The sequence below is a fragment of the Podarcis melisellensis genome, assembly GCF_964234715.1.
Source record: "Podarcis melisellensis genome assembly, chromosome: 2".
NCBI lineage: Eukaryota > Metazoa > Chordata > Lepidosauria > Squamata > Lacertidae > Podarcis > Podarcis melisellensis.
The window spans coordinates 86,674,037-86,692,679 of NC_138529.1; the positions used below are offsets into that span (position 1 = coordinate 86,674,037).

The 18,643-nt window shown below is 42.0% G+C and overlaps 1 protein-coding gene across 7 annotated transcripts in view; it reads left to right on the forward strand.

The window, feature by feature from the left end:
* The first annotated feature begins 3,397 nt into the window (after positions 1–3,397).
* The window catches only part of NR2C2 (nuclear receptor subfamily 2 group C member 2), a 33,000-nt gene continuing 17,754 nt past the window's right edge, over positions 3,398–18,643 (forward strand). For 5 of the 7 annotated variants that reach the window (XM_081902239.1, XM_081902242.1, XM_081902243.1 and 2 more), the window contains exons 1-3: positions 3,398–3,542; positions 7,676–7,759; positions 15,634–15,744. In XM_081902239.1, the coding sequence (XP_081758365.1) occupies positions 7,700–7,759; positions 15,634–15,744 (171 nt within the window). In that variant the 5' untranslated portion in view covers positions 3,398–3,542; positions 7,676–7,699. Of the gene's footprint in view, positions 3,543–7,675; positions 7,760–11,021; positions 11,139–15,633; positions 15,745–18,643 lie in introns of those variants that run through there. The other 2 variants (XM_081902240.1, XM_081902241.1) reach the window with 2 other exon arrangements.

Genomic DNA, 18,643 nt, shown 5'->3' on the forward strand with positions numbered 1-18,643 from the left:
GAAACACTGCTTTAAAACATACAAAGTTAAAATACTAAAATAGATCTGGGTCTCTAAACAGGAATGTTTTTAGCAGGTGCCAAAAAGAGAACAGTGAAGGTGCCTGCTAAAACACATTTAATGTGTATTCTTATAGTTTTCTCAACCACCCCAAACTATATTTCCAAATTACTATAGGAAACAGGATCAATATTTCATCTCTAAATCTAAGTTCAGCCATGCATCCTCTATGCATAAGACAGAATTAGTTATCAAGAGGCATTTTTATCCCCTCATACTTGTAGGAACCTCTACCATTAAGAGTTGGTTAAACATCTTTTGAAAGTTTTATAAAGCACAGCTCAACCAGTTGGACACAAAGCCCCAACAGGCTATTGTTTGGATTTTTAATATGTTTCACATTGTCCTGTTTTTACTACATCCAATATAACAACTTGAACTGCTTCAGTCAGTTATCATCTTGACACAAGTTCAATCTAACACCCAGATTTAGACAAAAATGCAACTTTGTGGTTGCTTGACATGGGGTAGGGAGCTTTTTCAGCTAGAGCAGCCCTCTTTGGCAACCCTCTGGGGGCTGCATCTAGTGTTGGTCATGCACCACACAAATCACACACATATTAAGTGTCTGCACACACCACACACATGTACACACACTCCCCTCCAGGCAATGGAGCTTGAAAACATAATTTTAACCTTTTTTCCAGCCTAACTGCTGGCAGGAAGGTGCTCTTCCTGGATAATGAAGCTGGGGAGGGTGGGTTAACCATTCCCTTTCCCCTACAACAATGAGGCTTGAAAAAGTTTCATTCTGCTGGAAGAGAGGACTTACTGGTTTCAGAAGAGTCCGAAACCAGTAGAATGAAACTCACTGATAAATTCTAGTTCAGCAATTTCACACCTGAGTGTCTCTTTGTTGTTCTTTTGTTGGAGAATGGTGACTTGAGATCAGTGGCAGAGGGTCTTGGGATACTGAAATGTTGCGATTTCTGAATATTGCCATCTTTTATATCAATTGTATGCCCATGTTTTCTTTCAAAAACTAACTTGTTTGTCATAGGTAGGGAGCAGAAAGGCATTGTTGGCAGGTTATGGCCTATATCAACTTGGACATAAGCAGGTGAATGAGCTAATAGTGCAGCAGATATTATCTGAGGGAAACACTGCTGGCATTTGTTTCTATTTGGTGGCCTATCTTTGCTGAAGAATATCAATTTTAGAATAGTGTGCTGTCTGTAAGAACTCTCCTTAAAGTGGGTTCTTGGTTTCTAGGATAATTGTTTGATATCTTGGCTTAATAGCAATCCATCATTTGCCAAGTTCAGGAACAGCAACAAACTTATGTCAGTTAATAACAAGAATGGAAACTTAAAATTATCCTTGTGAGCTAGGTGGAGGGAGGGATGTGTATACACACAAGCAGCCCTCAGATTAGGCTCTGTTTGAACTCCAAGAATACTAGTTTTCTAGAAAAAGCATAAAGCTTGGCAATTTTCAACTCCATTGGGTAGATCATATCTATTGAGAATGCTATCAGAGAAGTAAGGCTTTTTTTAAAAAAATAACCTCATGCCATTTATCATGTATCTATCTTGAAGGGCCTATATTACAGCAAATATAATTTAAAAATCAATCATTCACAGAAATGTTATGTTAGTACAACACAACCCCACAACATAAAATAATTTTTAGGTGGAAAAAAAGGCATAATGTACACAAAACTTTCCAAAGAAAGCAATAGAGAGAAATAGGTAATATGGGGAAACATTTCCCCCCATTGTTAGAATTTTGTGGTATCCACTATTAGATTTTAAAACTTAAAACTTGTTTATTCAAAATTTACATTAGAAATCACAATGCATGCCTCTCACCTACTGATAGACAGGAAAGAGGCAGGACGCTAACGATAATTTCTATAGATATGCTACTTAGGAAACTACTTTACAGATTGACAGATAAAGACGACAGCATAGCCAAGCACAAATCTTAGGTGCCCTCTTAAATGTCCTGGTAGCCACACCTCTGAGTGCTCTTAAAACCTATATTAAGCAGCTTACTAAATGGGTCTCTCCTTAGTTTTGCCAAAAAAGCACTTTAAAAAGTTTCAGACACAGTAAAAAACATGGCAATACTTTTAATGGGCCCATCTAAGAAAACGTCAGCTGATCCAAAATGGGGCAAGCTTGTTTACCTGGCCTGGCCAATACAATCAACCTATTACTTTGCCATCTGTACAGGCTTACAGCCAGTTTCCAGGGCCAATTTAAAGCCCTGCTGTTAACTTTTAAAGCTCTAAGCCAGCACTTTCCAACTGGTGGTCTGTGGACTGCAGGGGGTCCGTGGCACCATTCACACATGAAAAAGCACCACAGAGATATCGAACTTTTCAAAAGTCCCTGGCTTTGGCTTTTGAAAAACACGGGGACTGCCGTACTTGGGAATCCCACTGCTCTAGTCTAAGCAATGCTCGAGGACAGGATACCTGAAGAGATTACAAAACAAAAATCCTTCCAGTAGCACCTTAAAGACCAACTAAGTTAGTTCTTGGTATGAGCTTTCGTGTGCATGCACACTTCTTCAGATACCTGAAGAAGTATCAGTGTATCTGAAGAAGTGTGCATGCACACGAAAGCTCATACCAAGAACTAACTTAGTTGGTCTTTAAGGTGCTACTGGAAGGATTTTTGTTTTGTTTTGACTATGGCAGACCAACACGGCTACCTATCTGTAACTGAAGAGATTACCTCTCGCATGCCTGAGATCAGGACGCCCCTGAGGGGAACTTCTGCCCCTTGAGAGGCAGCCGCGAGATACCGTTGCCGAGGATAGCGCGGGCGCCGCCCGGCGGCTTAAGGCTCTTCCGCCTGCGGCGTCGGGGTTCCAGGAGGCGCGCGCGAGAGCGAGCTCTGCCCTTAGTCCGTTACCCCGGTTTGCAAAGCGCAGGCCGCGCACATGGAACCCGGACTCCGCCAGTTGCGCCTTAAGGATCGCAGAGCTGGAATGGGCGGGGGGGGGGGGAGAAGGAAGCTGTGTGGGATGGGACAGGAGGCACGCGGGCGCTCGAAGCCGCCGCCGCCGCCACCACAGGTAGCCCCTCCCTCTTCTCTGCCGCTTCCCCAGCTCCGGCCCCGCCTCATTAGGCGGAGGGGGTGGCGGTGGGGGGAAGAGATGGAGGGGGCCGCGGCCGGCGTAATGCTGGGAAGAGGAAACGAGGGGACGCTCCCAGGCGGCAGAGGCGGCGGCAGCGGCGCCCGGCGGGGTCACGAACTCTGACCTTTCGGCACAAGACTCCCGTTCACCCCCCCCCCCGCCCAGAAAACAACAATAATAATAACAACAGAGCGGCTCTCCTTTCCTCCCCCCCCCTTCTCTGCTCCGTGCAGGGCAAGACGTTAACCCCTCCGGTGCCGCTGCCTCCGCCTGCCTTTATTCCCCCCCTCACCCCACTCGAGGGGCCCGCAGGGTGGGGGGGCACCACAGGCCTGGCCAGAGACCCGTTGCGAGGCAGCCACCGCCGGGCTTGCTTGGCGCCAAACCCTGAGGTAAATGAGCTTCCTTATTCTAGCGGGTCGCGGCGCGTTTCGGGCTCGGAGGGGCGACGGTTCTCTCGAGGCGGAGAGGGAGGCGCCGAAACGGGCGGGCGGGCGGGGGGGGGTGTGTGCTGGCGGAGGTCGGCGGGCTTCGGGCGCTGCGCCTTTTCCTTTCCCGGGGTCTGCCGTGGCCGCGATGCCGCGAAAACTGCACCGGCTCCGAGTGAGGGAGAAAAGAAGATGGAGTCTGAGCGGGCGGAGGCAGTGGCTTGAACCCGACCCTTTTACCTTTGCCACCGGGAGGGCGGAGGGGAGGGGGCGGCGGGTATTTTGCATACGGGGCAGCCCGTCGCCATCTTAAGCGGACTCTTCCCCCCACCCTACTACCACCACCCGCTTCTCTCCCGCTCTGGGCTGCCGCTCGCCACGCTCTGGGTGCCCGCGACCGGGCCCGACCAGTTACGGGCGAAGGAACGTTAGGGAAGGCGGGGAGACTAATGGCGGAGCTTTTGGACTTGGCTACCTGCCAACTCCGCCATCTTGTGCTTCAAGTGCCTTTTTCTCCTTATCTCTCCTCCCCCCCCGCAACTTTAATTGGGGGGCGGAGGGGGGAAGTGGCCTGAAGGGCGGTCGCATTGGCCAATTATACCCGTTGTGGCGGTGGGAGGGCGGGCTTTCCTTTCCGCTGGCGACGAGAGCCGATTGGTTGGGCCGGGAGAATGCGCGAAAAGGGGTTCTGTGGAGGGCGACGCTATACCCCTCGTCAAAGCTTTCGTTCCTGCCCTCGTAGTTCCTGGCTGAATTAATCCCCGTTTTTCACAAAAACGTTGAACAACAGTATCCTGTGGGAACGCAAGGTTTAGGAATGCTTCTCTTGCCTTTAGCAAACTCAAGAACACCGTTTTAATTGCGTGTCAGAGCTCAAACTGCAATCGTAATCTCGCTTACCTACGAACAAGCGCCACTGAATTCAGCTGGACTTGCTTCTGAGTAGGATTGTGCTCTTAGCCTGTCCCCACTAACAGAAATTTACCAAATTTTGCACCTGTGTTTCTGGAATGTATAAATTGTCACAACCTGAAGCCTGTGATGTGTACTTGAAAAGAATACTTTGTTGCAAATATGTTTCAAATATATATTTTGAAAATGATTTTAGTATGTCACACAAAACCACAGAAAAAACCAGGAAAAGTGATGCAAAGCATACTTTCCACAAAAGGTAACGTGTCACTAGTTTAAAAACAGGTCAACCCAGGCTGTCAATATTTAGCGTGAGGGATCCAGTCACCGGACATTTGGGTTTGCACAATTAAAGTGGATTAAAGCTCTCGGACACAACAAATGTACTTTTAAAACCCTCGTTTTTTTGCAGTTAGAAAAGTGACATGGAGATGCATTAAGAAGTGTGGGGTAAATTATTAATGTGTAACCTCACAAGCAAATCAGAATGAAGACTCGTACTGTAGTCTTAAAACTTTCCAGCAAACAAACCTGAACAACTGCTTAATGAATAGACCTTACTTACAAATAAACTGTGTAATCAAATGAGGATGAATGCTCAGTAAACAGATCATCTTGAGGAGCTCATGGGCCACAACTATAGACTGAATGTGCTTTATACCTTTAACCCACGTGTAGCCAACATAGTTTCCTTCATATAACTCCCATCAGCCCCAGCCAGTATGGGAGTGTTAGTCCAGCAATATTTGGGGGTACAACATTGGCTATCCCTACTTCAACCAAATGTAATTTGTAAGTTTAGATCTTTACTATTACTATAATTTGTTTCCCAGTTCCATTAGTGATGACACTACTAGGGTTGCCATATTTCAGAATGTATGTGAACTGCCCTGAGACCTCCGGGTGTAGGGTGGTATATAAATGTTTGTTGTTTAGTCGTGTCCGACTCTTCGTGACCCCATGGACCAGAGCACGCCAGGCCCTCCTGTCTTCCACTGCCTCCCGCAGTTTGGTCAAACTCATGTTTGCAGCTTCGAGAACACTGTCCAACCATCTCGTCCTCTGTCGTCCCCTTCTCCTTGTGCCCTCCATCTTTCCCAACATCAGGGTCTTTTCCAGGGAGTCTTCTCTTCTCACGAGGTGGCCAAAGTACTGGAGCCTCAGTCCTTCCAGTGAGCACTCAGGGCTGATTTCCTTCAGAATGGATAGGTTTGATGTTCTTGCAGTCCATGGGACTCTCAAGAGTCTCCTCCAGCACCATAATTCAAAAGCATCATATAAATGTATAGGGTGGTATATAAATAAATTCAATAAATAAACAAATAAAATAAATGAGCTTTTTTAAAGGGAAAATTGCTCTTAGTCCTGCTGGACCCATTTCTCCCTGTTGCATTGCCTAGATGGAATGATAGCAAGAGGAGAAGAATGTGACTGTTTCTTCAGATTATGGTTGCTATGTTTTGTTTGCATCCTTTCTTTCTGGGGTGATGGGGAGAATTTGGTCCAACCCCTTGCCTGCATAGCTGCTGCAGGGAGGATTATACCAAGAGAATGTGCACAAGAAGATGTGGTGATGTTTACATTATTATGCTGCTGACCTGTGCCACCTGTCCATCTTGCACTACACCTCTTCTTCGGTGGGAGGTGGTTGTGTTGCTTTCATCACTCCTGGCAACAACAACAGCACAATGGAAGAGGACATCCTAAAGAGGTGGTGGTGGCTACAATTCAGCAATGGTCACCGCACTGGTGCTTCGGCATCAGTAGGTAATAGATTTGGGGAGAGGATTGGCCTTTAGCTAGTATCCATATATAAATGTTAGTTCCCATTCTACTTTTGGAATACTTTGTCACTTAAGAGTGACCAAACTCAGGTGCACCTCTTTACTCTTCTGTCTAAATGAGTGGCTGCCATTCATTCCTATCTCTCCCTGTAGCACACAGCTTCAGCATGTTTTGTGTCTGTTCACGCATGGTGGTGAAGTCTAGAATAACCAACCTATGTGAACTTAATCTGCATCCTTCAGTCCTTTCCAGGATCACCTGGAACATGCAACAGTTTAGTGACAGATGTAAGCAGAATAATGTGAAAAAGTGAAATGGTAAGCAGAATAATGTGAAAAAGTTTAACTGTGTATGATGCAGGAAAGTGTGTTGTGCCTGCCTCCATGGAATCCTGTAATATACAGGCCTGTGTTCTGGCTTTCTTTCCTCTTTACAAAGTACAATGATAGGCATTTTCTTAGTTGCTTTATAATAAGTGAAATCCTAAGATAATTTGCAATTTCAGTAGTGTGAAAAGATCTGGAAATCAGCTTGTTCTTTTAGCTCTACAGTATATTTAGTCACTTTATAGTTCCCATTATCCCACCAAAAACAGTTGGATACACCTGCATTTCCTCAAAGCTATGTGAAAGCAAGACGTGTTCAGTCCTCTGTTGCTGTAAGCATGGAAGCTAGGAAGCATAGTTTCTTTGGCCCTGCTAAGCAGCTAGTGAAGGCTTGCAAAAGCAGATAATGACTACTACTGGTTGTTTCTTTCTGAACAAAGTGGAGATGGTTATTTCATGAAAGTGGCAAATGTTTTCTTATTTCATTAATCTGATAAAATTAACCCTATTTCACAAACTGAACACAGGATTTGGTTATTTCACAATAGCCAACAATATTAATGCCTATTCAAAGGTGCTTAGATTTTGGTTGGGAGGAAAGCTCTGAATGAGCTGGGAGATACTCAATGGACGAGATAATATTTCTAAACAGATGTGAGTGTCTCCCATGGTTGCATGAGCTGTGAATTTGTCAGGGGTCTGTCTCTTGCTTGGCATAAGAGACATATCTGCAGTGTATGAAGAACTTGAAAGAGATGAGGGGCCTCTCCATGTTGTGCTCATCCACAAATACAGTTACTAATAAGAGATTCCTGGTCCTTTTGGCAACCTGGTGATGGCATATATGGAGCTCAGTACCTCTTTTATTTTTAAAAATGTTATTTTTACTTTTTTCATGAATAGAGCATAATATAATAACATAATATCACTGTTTTATAATGAAACATTTGAAACTGTGTTCAGTACTATCACGGGGGTGTATACTGTACTATATTTAATTGTTCTTAGTAATAAAATGGCAAAAGCTTTAATTTTTCTGTTGTTGATAGAAGTTATTGGCATCTCTCCAAAAAGGTTCTCTAATGATCCTCCTTCACCATGACAACCAATATGGAGGTGCTGGCTCAGCAGATAGTGGAGACACAGCAGGTGGCTGAGGTGAGTGAAGGATGATATTACAGTAACTCTTGACTGGTTTTTAAAAAGAAAATATAATTGTCTATTCTTTACAGATGGTCAGATCTAAAGTGGATTTTTTTCATAAAATGCTGGTTATTCCACTTGAAAATATAAAGCGATATTTTTCAATCCCCATGTTTTGTACTGAACTTCATTTGTATATAACAAAATGTCCACCAGGAGAGCAGAAGGTAATGCCCTTCTCCACCTTCTAATGACAGCTTGTCATACAGTGCTGCTGGGTGAAAAAAATGTGGGGCTGCACTTAATTCTGCAACCATCCCCCTATATCCTGCATATTCCTAGCAGCCTGGCTGAAGGGCCTAGATGAGACCTGTAGGCATGTGGAAGTCTTTGAACATGTCCAGTGTGGCTTCTGCTGCTTCATCCATATAGATATTTCTTATGTTTTTAAGCAGATCTATTTGCTGTTAGGTAAAGGTAATGGACCCCTGACCATTAGGTCCAGTTGTGACCGACTCTGGGGTTGCGGCGCTCATCTCGCTTTCTTGGCCAAGGGAGCCAGCGTACAGCTTCCGGGTCATGTGGCCAGCATGACTAAGCCACTTCTGGCGAACCAGAGCAGCGCACGGAAACGCCGTTTACCTTCCCGCCTTGCTGTTAGCTGTGAACTAATCTATGTTTTCTGATTAGTCTAATCTCATATCATCCACTTGTACCGTCCCAGCCAACGCATTTTTTATTTCCGCACCAGGCCTCTAACTTATAATAACATACAGGAACTGTTTACATAATGGGTGTTAAGTGATTGTGTATTTCTGTCAAGGAGGTCATCGATTATGCTGTTGATAAGTAGTTGCCCATTATCTGTTTTAAACCTGCATTGTAGGGTTCTATTTCATTTATGCATCCTTTGCATACAGTAAGCCCTCAGCCTATGTGGGGGTTATGTTCTGGGGATCGTGCCTAAAGCCAACATTGTGTATAGTCAAAACCCATTAGGTTCAATGATGGGTAGGATTGCCAAAGTCATTTTCCCTGGAACCCTGCCCCATTTATTTATTTATTTATTTATTTATTTATTTATTTATTTATGCATGCCATGCACATAAAGGTGAATGCACACAAGTTAAATGTGTGTAGGTTGTGGGCTTACTCTATCTTTTTAAAATGGCCAGGAGCCTTCTCACCATCATCATCTAGAGAAAATACTGTGTTCATTTTTCTCAGATTTAAATCCAGTGACCATATCTTAAGGCTAAAAGACTGTTTATTAATAAAGGTTATATCCCAGTTTTTTTAAATCTGCATTTGAAATTAAGGTTTGTTAAAATTTAATGAAATGTTCCTTGAAGTAACATTGTTCAACTAGTTTCCTCTGTTGCACAATATAGTTATTGTAGTCCTTTGTTTTGTCAGTAGCATTGCAACATCTACTTTTTACATTTGGGTTTTCTGTCTTGTGTTTAACATTGTCATGTACAGTAGTGCATTTTTTGTTTCTAGGTTTTTACTCTTCAATATCACTAGCCAAGCTGTCCAGTTAACTGAGTTAATTCTGAAATAGTCTTCAGTTCAGAATAACCAAATACATCTATAGACATTATTATTTCTGATTAGCAAAATGCCCATGAAATTATTGGAATGTATGTTATATTTGCTTATTTGCATTACTGGAGGAGACTGACGTTGAGTGGGCACTAGGACACCACCAGGTGAACATTGTTGTATTCCATTCATTTGAAGAGAAAGAAAATGTTAACCCTTAGGGTGAGAACAGGTTTATCTACTTACTCCTCATGTAACAAGGACCCTCTATTCCTAGGTGAAATATTGTACTCAAACCTCTATATACCCCATGGCTAAAGAGGCAACATATATTGGCTTCACATAGTCTGCCATTATTTGTGGTTGCCATACTCCTCTTTCTTCCCTTGAGTCCTCTGGCACACATAGAAAAATCAGGGGAGTGGTTGTCTCTCAGTGCTTTGGTCTTTGGAAGGGGCATGAGCAGTGAGAATCTTTGTTATCAAGTTAAAATACGGAGTCAGAAGCCAAATGCTTCTCTCCCCTGAATCTTCTGTTTTATCCAGAGTGCAGAAGAGGGGCAAGAGATTGGTTTCTCGGTTGAAACAGTGAAATACACCCCTTGAAAACGTGCAGGGAACTTGGAGTTTTGCATTGAGCATGTGGGAGGAGGATTGTCACCAATGGTGATATATGACCTTTCCCTTCCTGTCAGTTTCCAAACTATGCCTTTCCCAACTATCAGTAAGGTGCTTGAAAATAGGAAGGTGGACAGACTCAGACACAAATGAGCATAAACGTTACGTGGATTGGGGTTTTGCTTGGAAAGGATGGTCTTGTTAGCTGCTGAAGTACCGTAGTTGGTCTAATAATACAGTAATTCACCCAGTTCTGGGGGGAAGCATTGCAGTTCAGCACAAAGCATGTCACTGAGAGTGCCATCTTTAATTTAACCACTTTCTGAACAATAATGACCTAAATTTATGCTGAACAATAATGCATAAATTTATGCAATAATGCATAAATTTATGCAGTGAAAGTATATTGCATATAATGTTTTGTAATGTCATGGTTTCAACACTTTGAAAAAGCTGAATCAACATAATGTGGTCCCCGCCCACCTTTTCAGAAGTTTCTGTGATTTTCGGAAATTTTAGTGTGTTGTGTTAATTTACAAGACTTATAGTTATCTTGTTGTTGTTGCTGTTGTTGCTCCTCCAGAGAATTAAAATGGTGGCTTTAATGCTTCTAACACATACCATGAAATTAATGGATTTATCATTATGTGCAGTAAAACTGATTCCAGCGCAAAATATTTGATGGGTGCACAAGAATGTGGTGTTTGTTTAGCTATATTAAGTTAATGAACTGTAAAGATAAAATATGTCCCATAGGGAACAAAATAGTTTCCTTTTTTCATGTTACTGGTCTGAAAATTATTCAAGAGCTGGACAAATTATTTTCTCTTGAATTCTGCTACTTTGTAGTTTTTATTGAGCAGTAGTAGTTGGGCACAGGGGAGACAAAGAGAAGGAAAAGCTTTGTAACCTGGGTACATCTCCCCCAGTGAAATTAATTGTATTATTAGACAAACTGCTTCAGCAGCTGGCAAAACAGCAGGAACACGTCGATTCTGCTTCCTTGGTTACAGGGAGTGATAGTGTACTTGACCTTCAGAGGAGCAGGGTCATAGAGAGGGCATTTTTAAACAATTCTGTCTGGTTTTGTGATTGGAATCTTTATAAATGGAGCTCGGATACAAACATTTGGGAACAGACTAAAAGTGATCTCTTCATTTCTCTTCGATTGTTTTGGCCAAAGATCTTTGCTGAAGAAAAATGTAAATAAAGCTGCAGAAGGATTTGACACTGTAAGTACTAGAGTCTGTACAGTATCAGGCGAGAGGCTCCAGGAAGCAAATGATTCAAAGGTTATTGAAGATGGGAGTGTTGTTATTTTTAAGAAGAAACATTTATGTTAAATGTATAGTCCGTTCACTTTGCTTATCTAATCCTTGTAAATGTTTTAACTTAACAGCAATTTTAACTAAGAGTATATTGCTAATACTGTTCCTAGTTTAATTTGATTTAAAATTCAGAATATTCTAATTTCACAGTAATGGCCATTTATCTGGAAGCTGACTTCTAATTAATAGTTTAAATAATTAGCACTACTTGTTCTCTTTAGATAGTATGTACAGTATTTTAGCACAGAATTTTAATCCACAGTTTATAGCAGTTTCTACAACAAGCGTATTAAGATTTAGTTTGTATTTCCTGATAAACTAGAATATACTGCCTTTTGCTCAACAGAAATTAAGGGTTATTACAGGTTAAAATTTCAGTGTAGGAATAAATCTGATACCAAGTAAACTGTTTACCTACCAATTGCCAAATGCTGCAGATGACTAACCTTTTTCTGACCTGTGTATAAAGGTGAGATTTAAAGAGAAACCGAAGGGTACTGACTGTAATAGTTGTAGAACTACAGATATATAGGATTCAAAATAAATTAGTTAGAACATGTTGGGTAGCTTTAAAAGTGGAGTTAAATATTTAAAGTTAAATGTCCTTTTTTTTTTTACATAATGCAGCATCTTCTCAACATTTGCTATATTTTGTCAGTGTCAAAAATGCAAAGTTAGCTTTTAAACAGAAATCTCTTGCATTGTGCTTTTGAACTTTCAGCATATGTTCTTTCCTTATGGATAACAATAGCATTCTGCGAGTCTTATACCATTTTATTGTGTGGCTGATAGCTAATGTTAGTCATACACATTGATTACTGGGGGGCCTGTTCTGAGTATGACATTATTGGATATCACCTGTTTATTTACATAGCTGGTCTGTTTCATTTAAGATCTGTAGGCAGTACAGCACCAAGGACCAAGCTGAGGAGCTGCAAACCACTTGTATATTTCATTTGTGTTTACCTAATTAACACATTTTGCATAAAATTTTAATATGGTGGCTTTGTGTGCTTTCCCCATGATACTCCCTGTAGCTGTAAGACTACAAGTGACATTCTGAGGATATTTTTCTTGGGAAATAATAATTAGTTAATTGTGTTCTTAATGTAAAAAATAATTAGTAACCAGATAATGCTGTTGCATGTGTTTCATATTAAAATATCATTCCTTTGTATTTATTTTTATTTATGCACTGTTTAATTACAGTAGTCTCAATGTGGTGTAAAAGGAACACAATACTATATAAATAAGCATTGGTTAAAACTATAAAAATAAAATTAATTCAGAATACCTTCCAGGTACAAAAAGAAAAGCCTCCAGTAGGCACCGGAAGTTAAGAAGGGAGGGAACCTGTCTTACCTCAGTTGGAAGGGAGTTCCATAAAATGGGCCCACAATTCTGAATGCATGGCTGCTGGTAGATACAAGCTGTGTATACAAGCCATGGTGGATCACTGGCAGTGACTCCCCCAAAGACCTTAGTGGTGTCTTCAAGAAATAATGGATCAGGTGGTCCTTGAGGTATCCTGGACCCAAGGTATTAAGGGCATTGTAAATTAACACAAGAACCTTGAGCCTGGATAGGGATTGTTTTGTCTTTACATGCTTTTTGTTCTGTAGAATTTATATTTGCTTAAGGGAACAATTGTGAACGTATGAATTTCTGTTTGTCTTGTGTGTGAAAGGACACTGAGCAAGATCACTTATTTGATGACAAGTGGCCAGAACTTTCTGTTTGATTGACTGCTAGATGCATATTCCAAATTTGCAAAATAATAGCTACAAAATGCTTTATATTGTCATATTTGTAAGACTTGTCTTTCTGAGGAGTCTCTCTCTGTGTCTCTCTCTCATTCTTTCTTTTGGCCTAAATAGAAAAAATGGTTACATAGAAAAAATTGTTCTATCACAATGGCTCAATTCAGATGCAGTACCAAGTTGTTGTTTGGCATTATATACACGAGTCATGGTCTTGCATGCTCCTTTCTCCTTATGCTATCCCTGACTTTGGCTGCAGTCCTATCTATACCCACTTCTTTGGGAATAAACCTCATTGAACTCAATGGGATTTACTCCTGAATACCGTGGGTAGCAGTTGAGGAGCAACGGGTTAATCCTCCCTTTTCCACACTGTGCTACTCCATCCTCAGCCAAGTGATAACCAGCACTTTGAATTGTGCTCAGAAATGAACTGGTACTCCATGCTGATTGAACAGTATGAAAAGTATTTGTTCTGAAAAACGGGCCCGCAACAAAACTCTGGCTTCCAAATTTTGTATCAGCTGAAGTTCCTGAATAGTTTTCAGAAGCAACTTTCTATAGAGTTTATGTGACCAACATTAGATCTGCTTTTTACAGAAAAGGGCACAGTTGGTACATCTCCTGAAGCTATGCAAGGGCCCTCTTTTCCACATCCAATTAGTAGTCCTGAGAGGCTGTTGAAGAGGCTACCAAAAAAATCTAGTCCTGAAACAAAAAAATCTAGTACTGTACGGATACAAAAATTATCCTAATGGAGCCAGGCTAATTCAGGCAACATTTCCTGCCATCAAACTAGTTCTTCCTTGTTGTATATGGTAACAGCCCCACCGAAATCCTCTGAGGCAAGGCGGGCAAGCTGAGCAACTGGATTGTAATGGAAGCAGTCTTCCCTTGCTGGCAGTTGCCAGGCAGCAGGTCCTCTGAGGCAAAGGACCAAATAAACAAATCAAAATGCAGATAACTCAGATTTATAACCCAGGTCATAGGTGTGTAATTGCAAGAAAAAAGAGGTAAATCTCAGTGACAAAAACACGCCAACCTGTAAGGTGCAGTGGCTGTGTTTGCATGTCACACACTGATTTAGCAAAACTTGCACAAGCAGGAAGAAGCATAGTTCTAAGTTGCCTTGTTTTGAATTTGACCATATTTAGCTTGTGGGGTGGAGAGAATAACTGGGGGAGGGAAGGAGTGTTGTCCCTGTCAATCTTCTGAGAGGGAGGCTTCAAGTCCTTGTTCCTTTCCCTGCTGGACTCTATAGTGTTAAAAGGAACAGGGTTAAGGCTGACTTCCAGCCCTGAACCTAAGCATTTTATAGCTATATAAGGTGAGCAGGATGCTTCTGGAAACCGGTAGCCATTTTCCTTCCACCACTCCTAATACCATATTGTGGTGGGAGGGGGATTTCTTTTAATGCCACAACACACATTCATGAAAACCTAATCCCCACCTTCAGAGTCCTATAAGCTGTTTGCATCTCAACCTGGCCAATTCCTCCTCCCATTCCTTTTCTTTTTTTCGCCTCAGCTGACAACATCCATATGCCATTCAAATGAGCTCAGGGTTCTGGAAAGAAGTAAACATAGACCATTTAGGCTGCTGGTGTATTATCTGGAGAATCAGAATATTTTATATAATTCTACATACTCAAGGAGCCCCCTGAGTATGCAGAACCATTGTTGTTATTTTTATATGCCCCAATTCATTGCCAAAAGGACAGTCACTGAACCACCCAAGTTAAGTATTAGAAGAAGCAAGTGGATTTGCAACACAGTGCCGCAATCTATTCTTACCTCCTAAGTGGAGTGCTGCTGTCCTGGGCTCCATATACAGCCAGGAATAAGAGTCTTGCAGTCCTCTTCAGGTCTCTTGGGCAAAGGGCTCAGGGGTAGGAAAGGGCCTCCTCAAGGCCTTCTCCAAATACTCCATATACAGGGCTGCCTGCTCCAAATCTGAAGCTCCATTTTCTTTCCTCTTCTCCCACAAACAACTGATGTTCCAACATTCTGTGTCTTAACTGCTTCCAGTCTCAGTCTGGTTCCGTTGGTCCTCCCTTCTCCCCCTTCTGTTGATACAAACTGTTGTTTGCATTTTGTAACCTTGCAGGCATTTTTGTTACTTCAAATAAATAGACAAACAAACTTCTGCATATCCAGGAAGCCCTCATCTTTAAACCACTCTTTTATTTTTAAATGACCCTATTTCATTTTCAGGCACTCGAGCGTCTGAGTTCACTGTTACAGAGTGTGATCATGATGACTCAATATTTGGTTGGTTGTAGAAGGAAACTTCTAACTTTCCTTTAAAAAATGGAAATGTCTGTGAATGTCTTTTTTTAAATGCCCAAACAATCAGTGCTACACCATATTTAATTCTGTATATGATTTCTGGTGATCAGTGCAACACTTACTACCTTAACACTAGACAAGTAGCATCTTATCTATAGTCCTAAACTGGGGCATCAAATTTCATGGCTGATCATCCTGTTAGAGGAAGTGTTAGTCCTTTGGGTATGGGAGTATTAGTGAATTGTTTCAGATAAACATTTCCTGCTGGAAGTACTTAGTATTTGAGTTTTAACCATTTTCACAATTGTGTTTTGCCATGCATTAAATCAGTTTTTAAATTATTCAATATAGGTGCAAACCGTACAGACAACATTATCTGAATCTCCAGTGATGACCAGCCCTTCCCAACGCATCCAGATAATCTCCACAGATTCTTCAGTAGCTTCACCACAGCGCATCCAGGTATAAGAGTTTTCCCACCTGTGAATTTGCTTATATCATCTGACTTTTCTCTCTAGCTGCTAAAACTGTATTTTCCATCATAAAACAATTTGATTTTAAAAGAATCATAGTAGGAAGGGATCTTGAGGGTCATCAACCCCCAGCAATGCAGGAATCTCAGCTGAAGCATCCATGACAGATAGCCATCCAACCTCTGAAGGTCCACCACCTTCCAAAAGACTCGGTTCCACTGTTGAACAGCTTTCACCATCAGAAAGTTCTTCCTGATATTTAATCACAATCTCCTTTTTTGTAACTTGAAGCCATTGTTTCAGGTCCTAGTCTCCGGAACAGGAGAAAACAAGCTTACTCCAACTTCCATGTGACAGCCCTTTAGATATTTGAAGATGGCTATCATGTCTCCTGTCAGATGCCTCCTATTCCAGCTGAGCATACTTGGTTTCCAGACTTTGATCATCTTGGTTGCCCTCCTCTACACTTGTTACAAGCTTGTCAATATCCTTCTTAAATTGTGGTGTCCAGAACTGGACAAAGTTTTCTAGATGTGGGCTGACCAAGGCAGTATAGAGTGTTACTATGACTTCCCTTGATCTGGAGCTAGACTTCTGTTGATGCAACCTAGAATAGCATTAGCCTTTTCTTTTCTTTTCTTTTTGCTGCTGCATCACACTGTTGACTTGCGTTAGGCTTGTGGTCTACTAAGACCCCCTAGATCCTTTTCACATGGCAAGCCAGGTGTCCCCTATTTTTGTGCAGCTGGTTCGTTCTGCCTAAGTGCAGAACCTTACATTTGTCCATTTTGGAATTCATTTTGTTAGTTTGGGCCCAGTTATCCAATCTGTTGAGGTCATCTTGAATCCCAGTTCTGTCTTCTGCAGCATTTGCTACCCCTCCCAGTTTGGTGTCATCTGCAAATTTGATGGACATCCCCTCAATTCCTTCATCCAAGTCATTTATAAAGACATTAAACAACAATGGGCCCAGGACAGAATCCTGTGGCTCCCACTTGTTACTTTTTTCCAGGATAATGAGAAGCCATCAATGAGCATTCTTTGAGTTTGGTCAGTCAACCAGCTACAAATCCACCTAACAGTAACCTTGTCCAGCCCACATTTTATCATCTTCTCCACAAGAATATCATGTGGGACTTTGTCAAATGTCTTCAGTTTAGCTTTGAGGTCTTTAACAGTAATGTCACTGTTGTTGTTTCCCCACCCCTACATTTTTTTACCCATATGCTCTCAATCCACCTTGCATGTTCCAAGTAATGGATTTCTTCACAAGTGCACACATCCTTTACACAAAATGCTACCCTTCATCCCTTCCTATTTGGTCTATTCCTTTTGAATAGCTTATACCCCTCAATTTCTGCATTCCAGCCAAGTGTCTCATCCCACTAGGTTTCACTAATGTTTATTAGCTCATATTTGCCATTCTGTATTAAGAGCTCAAATTCACTTTGCTTCCCATTCTCTGTGCAGTAGTCTAGAGACAAGTAAAACCATGTGTCATTCCCTCCAGCTGTTTTCTTCTTATAGTTTCCAGCCCTTTGACAGGTTGCTATAGCACCACCTCAGTTTCCTGTGCATCAGTGAAGCTGCTATCCCCAATACCAGCTGTTCTCCTGTTGTCTGTACTATTGTCTCCCTCCCCCTCAAGTTTTAGTTTAAATCTCTCCTGATCAGATTCACAAGATTCTTAGCAAGCACATTCTTGCCAACCACCATAAGGTGCAATCCATCTCTTGCCAGAAGTCCTCCTTCAACAAAGTGGAGACTGTGGTACAAGAATTCAAACCTTTCCTGATGACACCACATGTGCAGCCAGTGGTTTACTTCCAGTTTTTTCTTACTGTGCCACAACCTTCAACAGGAAGGAAAACCAGAAAAAAACACCTGAGCCCCAAGGCCCATCAGCTTTCTACCCAGAGTCTCATAGTCCCTTGTTATACATCAAGGGTGTGTTGATACTAGCAATATTGTTTGTACCCACATGAGTCATCAGGAAAGGGTTGAGGTCACTAGGCTTTATAAGACGTCTCTGTCGCATCGTGAATCTTTGCATCTGAAAGACAGCACACCTCCTGTTAGCTCCGCACACTACTGTCTCAGTCCCCTTCAGTAGGGAATCACCATTACATCTCTCTTCCTCATCTGAGGAGTGACAGGAATTCTTCTGTACATTGTACCTTACATAGCCACCTCAAGTACTGAGGTCTGTGACTGCTGTCCTTGCTCCTCTGGTCCAGAATCAGTGTCCGAGATGGGGGCATGTAATCAATTTTGCAGCTCCAGTGACAGAACATAGCTCCTGATAGTCCTGCTTCTGTATGTCCTATTCCTCCAGTGGTTCGTCTTATGCTTCCTAGGGGCACCCCTCACTTCATTACTGTTCCAGGACACTCCACTCTGTTCTATCAAGAAAATCCTCATCTTGCCCAATAACTCAAGTGTGAGTTACAGTATCTCTGCCGGTATGAGTTTTCTTAGTTCAGGTGTAGTTTTGCACATTCTCAGGCAGGAAGACAAGCATGGCACAGATGTTGCAGGCCACGGCAGCAGCTTTCTTGCCATCCATGTCTCTTGGTCCTAGATCTTTCTTCTATGTGTTCAGTTTCATCCTTAGTGAGAAGACAGTATTATTACTAATAGTTATTACTTAACAACTGCCAGATTTTGTTTCACTATTGGAGCTGTATTTTATGTTTACATCTTGCCACAGAAATTATTCTTGCTTATTTGTGCACTGTGGATGGTTGTGTGCATTGGGTGGAATCCAGTTGGTCCTTCTAGCACTGTTGTTCCAAAGGAGGCATGCGCTTCAAGTTCAGCCGTCAAAAAACGTACCTGTGGACTTCAATGGTATGTTACCAGAGGGCCACAAAACCATGACTGCTAAG